The sequence below is a fragment of the Lactuca saligna genome, chromosome 7, assembly GCF_052625555.1.
Source record: "Lactuca saligna cultivar CGN05327 chromosome 7, ASM5262555v1, whole genome shotgun sequence".
NCBI classification, from domain to species: domain Eukaryota; kingdom Viridiplantae; phylum Streptophyta; class Magnoliopsida; order Asterales; family Asteraceae; genus Lactuca; species Lactuca saligna.
Genome location: NC_136423.1, coordinates 55,721,061 through 55,738,853, shown reverse-complemented (window position 1 = coordinate 55,738,853; position 17,793 = coordinate 55,721,061). Strand labels below are relative to the sequence as shown.

At 35.4% G+C, this 17,793-nt stretch overlaps 1 protein-coding gene across 1 annotated transcript; it reads left to right on the top strand.

The window, feature by feature from the left end:
* The first annotated feature begins 5,236 nt into the window (after positions 1–5,236).
* PUP5 (purine permease 5) lies at positions 5,237–6,905 on the top strand. Its single transcript, XM_078965303.1, has 2 exons — positions 5,237–5,374; positions 5,660–6,905. Exons 1-2 carry the CDS (start codon positions 5,350–5,352, stop codon positions 6,745–6,747), a joined length of 1,113 nt encoding a protein of 370 aa, XP_078821429.1. The 5' UTR covers positions 5,237–5,349; the 3' UTR covers positions 6,748–6,905.
* The last annotated feature ends 10,888 nt before the right edge of the window (positions 6,906–17,793 follow it).

Sequence of the window (17,793 nt, the reverse complement as noted above, 5' to 3'; positions counted from 1 at the left end):
TTTTAACGGACCAATCCTGTCCCGACTTATTAAAAATATAACTTTAAAAATAAAGTCAAAATTAGCCGACGAAGTCTAAACAAAAGTTGTAGAGTACTTCTCCACCTATGCGTGGATATAAAGAACGTCAAAAACGGAGTTCGTATGAACGAGTTACAAATTATAATAGCATATTTACGTATTAAAATAAAATATAAATTATATATACGTACACATATATCTACATATGAATATATCATTAGAAAGGTATCGACGATGTGGTCATTATAAGACTAATGTTGAGTTCTTTCGACATTAGTTTAGTACAAATATCATTAAATCCATTTAAAATAGTATTATAGAGGGGTGTTTAGTTGTTTATATAACTAAAAGGTCATTAAATAATTATGGAGGGTAGTTTTTGAAAATTCAATTAGTATAAATAAGAGCCTTGGGATCTCATATTTCTTACACCATTCTCTTGATTCAAGAGTATTTCTCTCCTTATCCCCCGAGCATTGCGGTCCCTCGTGATTCGACTTCTCTTTCTGTAGTTTTAGTATAGTAAGGTGAGCGCTGAAGCACTGCATGAATCTTTATTAGAAAGACTCAGCGACGAAGTTCTGCCCCTGCAGAGCCCGACTCCTAGCTAAAATCCCCTTGCAAGTTTCGTCGAAGGAAATTATTTTAAAGTAAACGAAGCGTTGTCCGAGTACCGAGTCACTACCTTTTCAAGTGAGTGCATAGTTACTTTCATCTTACACATAGATATGAAGTATTTTATATAAACTACGTGCTATGTGTGCATATTATCTAAATACTTTCTGTCTATGCTGGATAAACGTTTTTTTTATACATGTTTTAAATGATTTGAACTGTATATGTATTTTAAATATACAAGTATGTTGGGTATGAGATGGGTAGATGAATGATGAGAGATAAAAGATAATGTGAGTAAACATTGGCAGCTATAAACTTAGTGCCTAACAAATAACATCGACAACTATGGACTTAGTGCATATTGGACAAACACTGGTAGCTATGGACTTAGTACCTGTTAGGAATTGGTAGCTATGGACTTAGTACCTATTAGATAAACACTGGTAGCTATGGATTTAGTACCCATCAGCTATGGAATTAGTGCTTTACGAACGAGCATTGGAAGCTATGGATTTAGTGCCAGTCCTATAACTATGGAAGCAAAGGATTTCAGAATGAACGAATGCGGGATAGATGACTCTTAGGATAGATCCTTAAGAGTAAAGAAGATAATGTGGATTGGTAATTGGGTCGATTGTTTGATTGTTTAAACATAATAATTATATTATTGTGGGTTGAAAACCATATGTACTCACCAGGTTTCCCAACCTGACCCACTCAGTTTATTTATATTACAGGTGTTGAGATGAAGTCACATTACACTGAAAGATTAAAGAGATGTAGATCACTAGTGTAAATAAATGTAAGTTCTATTTATGCTTATGTTTCTATATTGACGATGACATCCCAAATGTTTTAAAACGAATTAAAAATACTTTTCTTCGGAAATGATTTGATAACGTATTTATCATGTTTTACTGGGAAAAAATTCCACAACATTTTTATTAAAATAGGTACTTTGATTTTTGTAAAGCATAAACAAAATCGGTCTTTTCTGACCGTAAAAATGGGGATGTCACCTGTGAACTATGACCAAAACCCTAATCTTCAGACTTATTCCCTATTTAAACCTATTTATGGCCTTTGGACCCTCACCTTTATCAGCCAGCATGCCTTTAAACGTCCCTAGAAACCCTAAATAGCCTTGTGAGAGTTTTTTGATGCTTAGAAAATGATTCTTGAGTGTTTTGTGTTAGAATGAAGATCATCCAATTGGTGGTGGTGCTTTCTAGCTTGTAAATCCAACAACTTCATCTCTTTGTGCACCCTTTTCAAGGTATAAAGTTCAAATCTTCGAGCTCATTTAGTTAGATTTTGCTTAGCTTTGCATTTTGGTTCTTTTGTCCCAAAGCTTTGAACTTTATGAGTATGGAGTACTCCAGAGCCAATAAGTCATCCTTTCAGACATTTTAAGATGTCTAAAGTCATAAAAATGATACCTTGGCCATTTCTTTTCTTCCATGCAAGAGATATGGGGTTTAAATGAAGTAGAAAGTTAGGGTTTTTGGGTTTTAGCTCCTTGTAGCCATGAAAAGGCTTAAAGTCAGAGACTTTATGGATTTAGATGTTCTTTAGGAGACAGATCTAAGTTTGGAATGAAAGTCTTAATAGTTAAAACGTCTTTGTGGTAGCTTTTGAGACTAGTATGTGTATGTTGAGCGTACGCCTGGCTACGCCCCGTGTAGCCAAATGCGAGCCTATCCCCTCCCACCTTGTGTTCTACTTTTACAGCCCCCATAGAGTGAGTATGCCGAGCGTACTGGGTGACCGTGAACTTCTGTTGACTTTTGTTGATTTTGACCACTTGTGCTTGAGATGGATTGTGAGGGGTTTTTGTAAGGGCAAATCAGTGTTTTCTATAAGTGTGGTATAGTCTTATTTTGGGCTTATTAGTGTGTGAGAAATACCTTAATTATTAATTAAGGTTAATCGGTGTATTTATTTAGGCGGGGTCTAGTTCCAATAGTTCGGGTGTGAGTTCTATCAATCATCAGTGCTTGGTGAGTCTCCTCACTTATTCTTACCTGTGTGGTAGAATAGTTGTATATGTATGTGACGGCCAACTGGTTCTAAATTTTATTACCGTGCTTGTGTTTTTTTGTATGTGTTGAGACTTTGGGTAGTCTCCAGGGTTGTTGATAACCCACAGGCGTACTATTTACCCAATGAGACTTCGGGTAGTCTCCATATGCATGGTGTTTGCCAAAGACAGTGGGCAAACAACACACATGTAGGTTATCAATAATTGGACTTAATAAGTATATGTAGCATTTGATATACTATAAATAGATGTATACATGTTAAACTCGTCTATATTAGAGACGAGTGCAAGGATTTCTTCGACAACTGACTGTTGAGGGTATTCCTACAAAATCTCTGCTCTAGCATATACAAGATGGAGACTCTTACAACGTCTAGATCATCTAGTTGATGATGTAAGTCACTGGACACATGCATATCATCAGCTAATCTCACCAATCGTGAATGCACCATAAATAGAAATACACGTTGTTCGAACTGCATAAAAGATGAAGTATGCTGGAACTAGTCCTCGAACCACAAGCCGATAATAAGGCAAAAAGCTTTCCTAGCAAAGCAAACCCGATAGTCGTGTACCAGAAATAAAAGCTCCTCCAGGTCAATTTAACATCCATCAACATGTTAACATAAGAACCAAAACAGTATGCCCTAACACATGGCCACATAACGTGGTCTGTGTTGTAAACGGGCCATGATTTCCCACTCGAGTTTAGGCCTGTAGGTCGTTGTCACAACCGCTTTGTATTTCTGTCATGCTACAATAAAAAGAATCATTAATTAGGCATTTGTTGCATGTTCCAAATTTAAGTATATGTTTCACAATTTTGGATCAACATTTATAGGTTCTGGTGGACATTCCATAACAAAATTCCAGATCAACATTACAGAAAAAAAAATTCTAGATCAGCTCTACGTATTTTGGATGTGTTCGACATATTCCGGACATGATCTTTGTATTCTGGAGTCATTTCGGACTTGTTAGAATTAAAATATTTCTAAGATTTATTGATCTAGTGCACATATATAACTACATGTACTCCTACAATAGCCTAAAACCACTATAAATCGAAGGAAAACAAATAATATCTATATAATTGCATATAAACAAAATTATCTCCTTTTTAACATATAATCTAAATTAAAGACATATAATTATAAAGATAATCGAAACTTACATATAAAAAATGAATCTTTTCACTGCTAAAATAAGACATTCTTCCAACTGGATTGGTGTTCGGAATGAAGTCCGAAATGTTATTTATAAGAGGGACCACATTACCGGGTTGGATCCATATACTAGGGATGAAAGTGGGTCCAAACCCGGACCGGATGGACCCGAAACCGGTTAACGAGATTTTGTAGAACTGAAAACCGGACCGATATATAAGAATCGGTTCCGGGTACGGTACCAGGTAAAGTGCGTCTAGAATCGGAAAACCTGGAAACATCAAAGTGGGTAGGTTGGAATCGGATAATGTGGGTTTAGAACCAGAAAACCCGAAAAACCCGATTTTTTTTTTGGTAATTACTTACTACTTTGTGGGTTAAACTTTAAAAATTTTCATATTAGCATACCAACTTCGGGAGACTGTAAGTCATTGAATATGAAACCAAAATTGACAAAATTATAATCTAAAATCATGTACAAATTCTAAACTACACTTTGGAAAAAACCACACGTCAATCCGAATTTAAACGAATGAAATATGCATGTGTTAACATTTTCAAAGAATTCAAAATACAAAAACAAATAGCTGAAAAATTGAAAATTTTCAGCTTTGATATCTCGATTTTAAGGGGCTGTAAGTCCTAGAATATTAAACCAAAAATGACAAAATTATAGTTTAAAATCATTTACAAACTCTAAACTACAAGTTGGGAAAAATCGCATGTCAATCTGACTTCAAACGAATTAGATATGCATGTTTTTAAAAACTTTCACAGAATACAAAAAAAAGCTGAAAAACTAAAAACTTCTAGCTTTGATATCTCAATTTTGGGGGACTGTAAGTCAATGAATATAAAACTAAAAATGACAAACTTATAGTCTAAAATCATGTTCAAACTCTAACCTACACGTTGGAAAAAACCGTATATCAATTCGACTTGAAACGAATGGGATATACATATGTTAAACGTTTCACAAAAAACGGTTCCGGCTCCTAAAAGTGGTTTCGGTTCCTAACACCGGTTCCGGTTTTTAGACCCGGTTTGCCCGGACCCGATGGACCCAATCCAGGATTACCCGGAACTCGGATAAAACCATTTTTAAAACTTGGAACCGGAACCGGTTCTATATATTCCGGTTCCGATTCCGGTTTTCCGGTTTTAAATCCCATCCCTACCATATACCCATTTACCCATTAGAAATACGGGTCCTAAATATTCTGAATAGAGTGGTCATTTTAAAAAAAAAAAAATAGTTTAATAGTTTATGATTATTTTTCTTAGAATAGTAGTAACAAGGGGTTAGATTACATGATTTCCCTTTGATTTCTAGGGGGTTAGTGTAAATTGTGAGTAGATTTAGGGGGTTAGTGTAAATTGTGCGTAGATTTCTATTGGCGATAATAGCTTCTCCAAGACAGATGGAATTAGTTGCGGATTTTTACGACTCATCACTCCCTCGACGGAGATAAATCGGTGACATAAACTCCGGCCGGCCACTGAATGCATCAACCGTTGCTTGATTCAGGTTAGTCACTTTCAGCTTTGATTTCATTTGTCCTATTGATTAGATCGATCACAAGCATATATAGTTCCTACTCCATCTACGAACACCGTTATTCTGAATAGTTAAACGTTTTACCGAAATTCGCAACTTAATCATACCGATCCTTCATTTTCAGAGCAGAAATTTTCCATCAAATTGTAGTTTTACCGAAATTCACAACAAAATCATTGGATTCTTCAATTGAAGAGTATAATTTTGACATCAATTGTGCTTTATCATTGACTTAATTTTGACTTATCCATGTAGTTACTGTTGGGGAAGGAATGGAGGAGATACCACCGTCAAAATCATTCAGTGAACAAATCTCCGATTACAAGAAGATGATCTTCAACGCATACAACAACAAACCTACCTCACACTGGATTCTTCTCCTTGTAAGTAGCTTAGCCATGCTTATCGCTTTCCCTGCTTCTTCTCTTCTCTCACGTCTCTACTTCTCAAACGGTGGAAAAAGCAAATGGATCATTTCATGGGTATCGGTTGCAGGGTGGCCTATCCCTCTTCTCATCTTACTCCCTACCTACCTCTTCACCAAAGCCACACCTACCCCCCTCACCTTAAGCCTCACTCTTTCCTACATTTCCTTAGGGTTCTTAAGCGCTGCAGATAATCTCATGTACGCATACGCCTACGCCTACCTCCCAGCTTCAACCGCCTCCCTCCTAGCCTCCACAGTCCTCATCTTCTCCGCCATTTTCGGGTTCTTCATAGTCAAAAACCAAATCAACCTCTCAACTATCAACTCCATTGTCGTCATCACAGCAGCCATGGCCATCATCGCATTGGATTCAGACTCCGACAGATTCTCATACGTCACAAACACCCAATACGCCCTTGGATTCATGTGGGATGTGTTGGGGTCAGCTCTCCATGGACTAATCTTCGCCCTTTCTGAGCTTGTCTTCATAAAACTTCTACAAGGAAGATCCTTTCATGTAGTCTTGGAACAACAGGTAATGGTTTCCTTCTTTGCTTTCGTTTTCACCACAATTGGGGTTGTGGTAAATAACGATTTTTATTCAATGAGGGTAGAATCGGAAACTTTTATAGGTGGGGTTAGTGCTTATTATAACGTTATTATATGGGGTATAATTACTTTTCAATTAGGGGTTTTGGGGTCTACTGGTGTGTTATACCTTTCTTCCACTGTGTTAGCGGGTGTTCTTAACTCAATTAGGGTACCCTTAACCAGTTTTGCAGCAGTTATCCTTATGAATGATCCAATGAGTGGCCTCAAGATTTTATCTTTGGTTGTTACTTTTTGGGGGTTTGTTTGTTATATATATGCGAGTTACCCTGTAACTCCAAGTTCCACATCTTCCACTAGTTTTTAGTCTTTTGGGGTTGTAAATAACATTTTTTTTTTGTTGCTAGATATAAAACATTCTATATACATCATTTATATGTATTCATCAACATTATGCAAAAGATTGGTGATTACCATATGCTGTAAAACTTTGGGAAATTGTATGTATTAAAAAGCTTAGATACATTGCTATTATGGTTTACATATTGTGGCATTTGTAAAAAAAAAAAAAAAAAAAAAAAAAAGCTAACTATGTTGTTGTTATAGGTGAAGAAATATAAGTATATTGCTATTATGGGTAAAAAATAAAATACATGTTATAAAAAACTATAAATTGATGGAAAAGGTAAAGTATGTTGCTATTTACTGTAATTTACAATTACACTGTTTGTTAATTTGGTTGTATTTACAATTACCAAAAAATTTACGATTGAAACAGTGATTAAATCATTAAATGCTTAAGATATTTTACTATGGTTATGGATCATTTTCAACATGTTAAATATATATCATAGTTAAAAAACACAAAAGAAATATTCGAACACGGTTGTCAAATTTATAAGATTGTAAAATCTTTACCACAAGAAATCAGTTATTTTTTCTTCATTATGAGCTGTAATTTATATAAATTTATTTATAAGTTATATTCGTATGTTTATTTAAATTCAAGTTTGGGCTTGTCGATTTGATCGGTGACACATAATGACATAAAGGATATAAATAATCACACTATGAATGCATAAATGATTTTTTTTTTCTTTCGTATGAGTGGTCAAAAATCAAAATTATTCAAAAGCAGTGACGACACATACCTAAAATAATACGTAGTTAATAAAAATTATTGATTTTATGCGATATACATGAAAAATGAAAATATGTAGAACCGAATATTTTCGAAACCAAAAATATTTAAAAGAAGCTTTAAATGAAGTTAGGTATGTGAGTTGAGCCAAACTACAATAGACGTTTGTCATAATGTTCATGACTCTCTAAGTTCCGTGGGCTGAATGGGCATGGAATTTCTCAAATTTTGGTATCATCAAATGCGTCTTGATGAGATTGTAGGTCACCAAAAAATAGCTATGGAAAGTTGAAATCATGCGTAATCTTAAGATGCATAAAAACACGATTTGATAGAGCTTTTGGTAATTATTTTGTGCAACTTTTGATAGTATGAGAAATTAAATATCCTCCTACTTCTAGTATACTAAATTCACCCACTCAACTTGACACATCCCAAAAATGACTATCACGAATCGTTGCCGAGCTCGATTACCAAATAAATAACAAACCACTATTTGATTTACTTATCTTTTGGTATACAATGTGATATTAATGGGCTCTCTCTCTCATAAAGATGTTAACAATGAGTTTTGTAATTTGTATCACTTTGAGCCCTATGAGTTTACGTGAAAAGGATAGTTACCACGGTGGAAACTGCAAGACCATATGATCCAATGTGAATGCTCTTCGTGTTTGGTATGAAAAGTTAACAAAGTTTTTGGACTCTAGATTTATCATATGAGCTATTGATCCTACCTTTTTTTGAAGATCCAATAAAAGGATCACTTCAACATCATCAACAAACCAAGCATATTTGTTTGGGAGAAAATAACAAAAATAGTCATTTACATTAATGACATTACAAAAATAGCCAAAAAATATCGAAATTACAAAATTAGCCAACGATTTCGCAGATGGAGATGCCCCATCTGCGAAATCAGCATCTCATCTGCGAATGTACAAGCACCTAAAGCACGTTGTGCTTTAGGTGCTTGTACATTCGCAGGTGGTTTTTTTTTTATTTTTTTTTATTTTATTTTTTTGTGTATATATAGGGGTAATTTCGCAGATAGAGAAGGTCCATCTACGAAATACTCTCACTCCTATCTGCGAAATTGTGATTTTTTTTTGTATTTTTTTGTATGTTTTTTTAGTTTGACTATGAAATGAATTAGTTTGACTACGAAATCATGTTGCTATATAAAAAGTTTTGTAGAAAAAATATCATTTTGGTTGTTATTTGTTTATGAACTTTCTCTACAATTTGCTCAAAAAATGATTGAATATTTGGTTTGTATTTTTTTTTTAACCAAATATTCAATCATTTTTTGAGCAAAAGTTCCTAAACAAATAACAACCAAAATGATATTTTTCTACAAAAGTTTTTATATAGCAACATGATTTCGTAATCAAACCAATCCATTTCATAGTCAAACTAAAAAAAAAAAAAAAAACAAAAAAAATCACAATTTCGCAGATAGGAGTGAGAGTATTTCGCAGATGGACCTTCTCCATCTGCGAAATTACCCCTATATATACAAAAAAAAAAAAAAAAAAAAAAAAAAAAACCACCTGCGAAAGTACAAGCAGCTAAAGCACAGCTGTGCTTTAGCTGCTTGTACTTTCGCAGATGGCATGCTGATTTCGCAGATGGGGCATTTCCATCTGCGAAATCGTTGGCTATTTTTGTAATTTCGATATTTTTGGCTATTTTTGTAATGTAATTAGTGTAAATGACTATTTTTATCATTTTCTCTTTGTGTGGGGGATTAGTCCGATCACCACTTATACCATTGAACCCCTTGAGCAATTTGGATTTTTTATTTCCTCAAATATGGGTTATCTTATTTTTGGAAGGTTTTTAGATTTATTATATTTTTATATAGGTGCCCTACTTTGACATATGAGTATGTGAAACACTTGGGACAATATGGGATATCAAACTAGAGAGTTCATCCCGTTTTTACGAGTAATTGAAATATATAGGTTTTAGGTTCTTATGAAAATTTCTGTTCTCGGTTCGGTAGTAGGTTTATAATCATCTTTTTATCTTTTTTTCGTTTATCCTATTCATGAAATCTCATCTTTATGTACACTAAAACAACAATAGCTGAAGCATGGTAAATTTTTGTGATCTCCATTTGGTTGATTTTATTTGGTGGTAGTATCAAATCTTGGAATTCAATCATCAAGATTCGTGCTACAATACACAATTGATAGTTCAACCACATCAAGTAAGCCTCATGTTTCGACCATTTATGTTAAAGGTTTTTGTAACGTTCCAAAAACCATGATATATATATATATATATATATATATATATATATATATATATATATATATATATATATATATATATATATATTTTAATTTTTATAAAACATTTCCACAAAACTATAAGATAGTAAACCAGTGTTTTCTAAACAAATCTTTAGAATTAGAGTATCAAAAATCTCTCAAAACATAAATCAACAAGATAATGTGTACGGTCACATCTTTGCTTGCCCCGATCATCTGATGTACCTGAAACCAATAAAATCAACAACTATAAGTCAAAGTTTAGTGAGTTCCCCCAAAATACCCCATACAATAGTACATATACAATACATGCACACTGGGCCCACAACATCAGGCTGGATTGCCTCTGAGCCCACAGCATGAGATTGGATTACCCACTCCCAACCCACAACTCATGACTGGCTTGCTCCCGAGCCCTCAACATAAGGCGGGAATTCCCTTCCCGACCCTCAGCATAAGGCGGGAATGCCTTTTCCGACCCTCAACTTATGACTGGATTGCTCTCAAGCCCACAACATAAGACTAAAATTCCCTCCCCTAACCTAGGGATGAGCATAATAACCGAAAAACCGAACCAAAACCAAATTAACAGATATAACCAAACCATAATAACCGAACCATTTTAAAAACCGTTGGTTCGGTTTCTAATTTTTGTTAATCGATAACTAACGATTCGGTTACGGTTTTATAGTTTAACCGAACCATTATTAACCAAACCGATCGCTTTATATCTTAATATATAAATATTATAGATTATATATAAAATAATATAGTCAGATTTATTTAAGACCCATTAAAATTTCAAAATATAATTCAGTAATCCTCACTTATTAGGAGACGAACTAGCAATCAGATCATCAAAGGTTGATCGCGAAGACACACACAATATACTAGTCATGCATTGATCGAGTTAGATTGTTGATGTAATTCCTAATCGGCTAATTCTACAATTTGTAAAGATTATTTACAATTAGTTTAATCTTCACACTCATAATTCTAATCGAAGGCTTCTCACACCGTTAATCATAATCAAAGATAGTTTTGACTTTATAGTCCTATTCGAAGGATTTTTTGACTTAATAATTAAGACTTCTATGCAAGTTAATTTTTTGGTTCTTCTTGAATCTCTATATTAAGAATGTTTTTTTTGGCTTTATTTATTTATTGTTTTTAACTTAATCACATTGAATGTATGAGTGCTTGGTTTTTTCTTATCCAGATAACACATAATATGGATGTTTGGCTCTTTTACTTGATAGTTTTTGATTTAATCGCATTGAACGTGTATGATTATTTGACTTTATTTTAATATTAATATCAATTATCAATATATTAAATTATTAATGTCAATCTTTTTTAATGTCTTATATTTTTATTAAATGTTTTTGATTTTGAATGTAACTATGTGTTATCTTACTCTAAGTATTAAAGGTACACATTTTATTCTTGTGACATCCCCATTTTCACGGCCAGAAAAGACCGATTTTGTTTATGCTTTATAAAAATCAGAGTACTTCTTTTAATAAAAATGTTGCGGAATTTGTTCCCAGAAAAACATGATAATCGCGTTGTCAAAGCATTTCTAAAGAAATATATTTTTATTCACTTTTAAAAACATTTGGGATGTCATCGTCAATACAGAAACATAAGCACAAACAGAACTTACATTTATTTACACTAGTGATCTACATCTCTTTTAAATCTCTCAGTGAAATGTGACTTCATATCGACACGTGTGATACAAATAAACTGAGTGGGTCAGGTTGGGAAACCTGGTGAGTACATAGGGTTTTCAACCCACAATAATATAATTATTATTTTCAAATAATCAAACAATCAACCCAATTACCCATCCCTATTATCTGCTTTATTCTTAAGGATCTACCCTAAGAATCAACTATTCCTCGTTCATATATTCCTAAGGATCATCCTAAGGAATCGGCACGAAGTCCATCGTCACCGGGGTTTAGGCACTAAGTCTGCATAGTCGCTAGAATTTATACAATAGGCACTAAGTCTGCATAGTCGCCAAGGTTTTGGCACCAAGTTTGCATGATCGCCAGGGTCTAGGTATCAAGTCTGCATGATCACCAAGGTTTAGAGTACACCGGGTGAACACATCGTTCACAACACCTACAGGTTGCGAGCCTGATAGTGTTCCACTGGACTATCTAGGATAGTCCGTGGTTGTCATCCATACTCTGCTGAATGACGGGGACATCGTTTGGGAAAAAGGCTTCTCACATTGTACACCTCTCACCCACACCTTATAGTCTATATCACCTCTCAACTCATCATCCAACTCATATTTCATCTATTATATCTACCCATGTTTTACCCCAACATTTTCGTAGATATAAAATACATATATAGTTTAAATCATTTAAAACATGTATAAAATCTTTCACTCAGCATAGATAGCAAGTATTCAGATAATATGCACACATAGCACGTAATTTATATTAAAATACTTCATATCTATGTGTAAGATGAAAGGGACTATGCACTCACCTGAGAAGGTGGTGACTCGGTACTCGGACAGCGCTTCGTTTACTTTAAAATAATTTCCTTTGACGAAACCTAGTATTATCACCACTAGATTTTAGTCTAATATTACCGTGATTAATTATTAGTCTTATTATTATTATTATTATTATTATTATTATTATTATTATTATATAAGCGTTTAAACAATACTTTCCAACTACTATGTACAGACAGGGCCAGACATAAAACACCGGAGGGCAGGACCATTTTAGCGTATAGCACTTCTGAAATCCAACAACCCTATGCGGCCCTTTAAACCAGATTCCCCGTACCGCGAGTAGTTAAAAGATATTATAACGACACTTATATAAGTAATAATAATAGCTCAAATATTTATTATAAATTTATAATAACAATACTAATTTTAAATATAAACTGTATTTAAAATAGGGTAAGCATAACTTACTTTCAAGGGGATTTTAGTTAGGAGTCGGGCTCTGCGGGGGCAGAACTTCGTCGCTGAATCTTTCTAAGAAAGATTCGTGCAGCGCTTCAGCGCTCACCTTACTATACTAAAACTACATAAAGAGAAGTCGAATCACGAGGGACCGAAATGCTCGGGGGATAAGGAGAGAAAGACTCTTGAATCAAGAGAATGGTGCAAGAAATATGAGAGCCCAAGGCTCTTATTTATACTAATTGAATTTTCAAAAACTACCTTCCATAATTACTTAATGACCTTTTAGTTATATAAACAACTAAACACCCCTCTATAATACTATTTTAAATGGATTTAATGATATTTGTACTAAACTAATGTCGAAAGAACTCAACATTAGTCTTATAATGACCGCATCGTCGATACCTTTCTAATGATATATACATATGTATATATATATGTACGTATACATGATTTATACTTTATTTTAATACGTAAATATGCTATTATAATTTGTAACTCGTTCATACGAACTCCGATTTTGACGTTCTTTATATCCACGCGTAGGTGGAGACGTACTCTACAACTTTTGTTTAGACTCCGTCGGCTAATATTGACTTTATTTTTAAAGTTATATTTTTAACAGGCTGGGACATGATTGGTCCGTTAAAATCTCATAACTTCTTTATCCGATGTCCATTTTCGTCTGTATTTTTATCGTTACGCTACTAATAACGAGATCTTCGATTCTTGTTTAGGTTGTGTCAGCTAAAAATCAATCGATCTAAAATTCGAATTTCGGGTTGTACACCGCTAATCCGAAACTTCGAAAAATCATAACTTCTTCATACGAAGTCAGATTTGGGCGTTCTTTTTATCGATGTTCTTAGTTTAACATATTCTACGACTTTCGTTTAGAGCACTAAGGCTAAATCTCTCTCTATCATAAATTTACTATTTTACGCTTCCCGGCACCGTGCCGGTTCCGACACGAAACTTCGACGGGTCATAACTTCTTCGTTATAACTCGGATTTCGGCGTTCTTTATATGTACGGAAACCTTGTGACATATTCTACAACTTGGTTAAGATTATTTATTCTAAATAATCTTTTTGTAGAAAAGTCGTTTTCGACCCCTATTGCCTCTAATATTGACTAGCCCGGATCTGCGGGCGTTACAATTATCTCCCCCTTAGGATGATTATGTCCCGGAATCATCTACGAAACAGGGCTCGTATAATGACTCCATACGTCATCTCTTCATCCTAGGTAATAATTATAACTTCTATATTCCTTCAAGTCTATCTCTTAGACTCATTGACTGTAAGCAGTACTCGATCGTGCACCTGCTCTCTACCTCAAGCTAGACTTCAAATTATGACCTATCATCATGTGATGCACGTTTAGACTTAGGTCTCTTAGAGTTAAATTCTAAAATAGACTATGCCTTCCTTCATGTTCTAATGTGATATAATCACACTTTAACATGTAGCGTTTCTGGCTACCAACTTCTTTAACAATGAACGCGATACTTCTATTGATCGCTTTGATTTCAATTGTTTGGTTTAAGTCGGACGCTACATCGAACTTGGTTCCCTGAACCACGCAACAAAGTCATCGTAGTCGGACTCAATTCGGTACGACCACTAGGGTCGGAAATTAACAATCTTTTTAGTCATTATCGAAATGATGGTAATGACATACTTGAAAAAAAACATAATCAGTTACTAGCTTCTTGGTAACCTTGTGACTTTACCTGATCCAAGTGTGAGTCCTGTGCTTCCGGTAGTATAGGCCTCTACTACCATTCACACCTACTCATACTCGTCCCAAGTATTGTCCCGCAGTTTCCCAAGTCACCATATAAGAAAATCACATAACATTTTAACACATCAGATAACAAAACGAAGGTTTTATTATTTCTTGAAACTATTACATAGGTGTCCAAGTTCACCCTAGACTATGCCTCTAATAGGCTACATCATACGACACTATGGCTACTGCATAACTTGATCTTCGGATATGAAGTCCTCATCATTGATTCCTTGCACGATTTTCTGCTTCGTCGAGGATCATGTGGAATGCCCTTGGCCTCGATGGCGTTTCTGGTCTTGCTGCCTTATTTTTCCCCGGGCAGTCCCTAGAAATATGCCCTTCCTTGTTACATCTATAACACACCTTCTTGTTGGACGCATACTTGCTGGCGTAATGCCCTGTCTTCCCACATTTGTAGCAAGTCACCTCCTCGCTACATTTCCCGAAGTGCTTCTTTTTACACTTCTCGCACCACTTGGTTTCACCTCCTCCTCCTTCTTCAATCTTTGAGAATTTCTTTTCCTTGTTGGATTTTGATGATCCTTCATGTTTCCTTTTCTCGCCAACTTCAGCTCTCTCCAGACCTTTTTCCCTAATCTAGGTCTCAACATTCCTGGCTGCCCAGATGGCTCCTTTCAAAGTGGTTGCTTGCTTGACCATTGGTCCAAAGTCTGCTGGTAATCCATGGGCAAACTTATTGACCTTGGAGAGCTCAGTTGGAACTAGATAAGGAACAAGCTTCATTTTCTTTGTAAAACTTGCAGCATACTCGATGACACTCATCTTTCCCTTCTTTAGATTCTGAAACTCGTTGTTGATCTCCAGAAGATCCTGCTCAGAGCAGTACTGCATTTTTAACTGCACTAGAAAATCCTCCCATGACATCTTGCTCGCTTCTCCTTTGGGAATCGAATCGGCTAGTAGCTTCCACCAGCTTAGTACTCCAGATTTCAACAAAGGAACCACGAGAGCGGTCTTTTGTCTGTTGCTACACTCGCAACTCTCAAACATCGTCTCCATCTCGGAGATCCAGTTCATGACTTCCACCGACGTCGGGCTTCCAGATAGACTCGGTGGTTTGGACGCCATGAAATCCTTGTATTTGCATCCACGTCCATCATTTCCTCCATCCTGGTGGTTTTGCCTAACTATCGGTGGGTTGGCTTGACCAACAGTCCCACTGTAGTTTCCCTCCTCAGTCTGCCCTTCGTTCAACTCGAGCTGTTCGATCTGTATGGTTTCTTCTTCTCGATTTTGCTGGAGCAAACGTCTAGTTTCCTCCATTTGACGATCCAACATCGCCTGGATCATCGCTTGCACTCCGGCCATTGTTATTGGCTCAGCAGCGGTTACCACAACCGGTATTTGCTCAATCACCGGGGTTTGGTTCCGGTCCCCATTTGCATTCATGTTTCCGCTACGGGTCCTTGCCATCTTGATCTATACACCGAATAAGGTGAATCTAGATCTTTACTTAAGATTGACGTTTAAATCATCCTTATCACTCCGAAACGTTTATATGCTAGTTCTAATATCGTATTCGTACGTTTAGAATCCTAAACACATAAGGTTTCCAGATCCGGTCGGCAACAGACCATAGATCCGATCAAACTATAGCATCATTTAGCACGTAAAAGGAATTTAGGCATCATTCCTAAAATAAGCTAGTGCTTGTGTCTATTCAGGTGCATTACCTAAATCTATTTGACACACTCCTCACAATCATCACTTAGCATTCTAAGTTTAAGTCTAGAAATAAATCCATATTCCTAGTTCGCTTAAACTAATGCTCTGATACCAACTGTGACATCCCCATTTTCATGGCCAGAAAAGACCGATTTTGTTTATGCTTTATAAAAATCAGAGTACTTCTTTTAATAAAAATGTTGCGGAATTTGTTCCCAGAAAAACATGATAATCGCGTTGTCAAAGCATTTCTAAAGAAATATATTTTTATTCACTTTTAAAAACATTTGGGATGTCATCGTCAATACAGAAACATAAGCACAAACAGAACTTACATTTATTTACACTAGTGATCTACATCTCTTTTAAATCTCTCAGTGAAATGTGACTTCATATCGACACGTGTGATACAAATAAACTGAGTGGGTCAGGTTGGGAAACCTGGTGAGTACATAGGGTTTTCAACCCACAATAATATAATTATTATTTTCAAATAATCAAACAATCAACCCAATTACCCATCCCTATTATCTGCTTTATTCTTAAGGATCTACCCTAAGAATCAACTATTCCTCGTTCATATATTCCTAAGGATCATCCTAAGGAATCGGCACGAAGTCCATCGTCACCGGGGTTTAGGCACTAAGTCTGCATAGTCGCCAGAATTTATACAATAGGCACTAAGTCTGCATAGTCGCCAAGGTTTTGGCACCAAGTCTGCATGATCGCCAGGGTCTAGGTATCAAGTCTGCATGATCACCAAGGTTTAGAGTACACCGGGTGAACACATCGTTCACAACACCTACAGGTTGCGAGCCTGATAGTGTTCCACTGGACTATCTAGGATAGTCCGTGGTTGTCATCCATACTCTGCTGAATGACGGGGACATCGTTTGGGAAAAAGGCTTCTCACATTGTACACCTCTCACCCACACCTTATAGTCTATATCACCTCTCAACTCATCATCCAACTCATATTTCATCTATTATATCTACCCATGTTTTACCCCAACATTTTCGTAGATATAAAATACATATATAGTTTAAATCATTTAAAACATGTATAAAATCTTTCACTCAGCATAGATAGCAAGTATTCAGATAATATGCACACATAGCACGTAATTTATATTAAAATACTTCATATCTATATGTAAGATGAAAGGGACTATGCACTCACCTGAGAAGGTGGTGACTCGGTACTCGGACAGCGCTTCGTTTACTTTAAAATAATTTCCTTTGACGAAACCTAGTATTATCACCACTAGATTTTAGTCTAATATTACCGTGATTAATTATTAGTCTTATTAGTCTTATTATTATTATTATTATTATTATTATTATTATTATTATTATTATTATTATTATTATTATATAAGCGTTTAAACAATACTTTCCAACTACTATGTACAGACAGGGCCAGACATAAAACACCGGAGGGCAGGACCATTTTAGCGTATAGCACTTCTGAAATCCAACAACCCTATGCGGCCCTTTAAACCAGATTCCCCGTACCGCGAGTAGTTAAAAGATATTATAACGACACTTATATAAGTAATAATAATA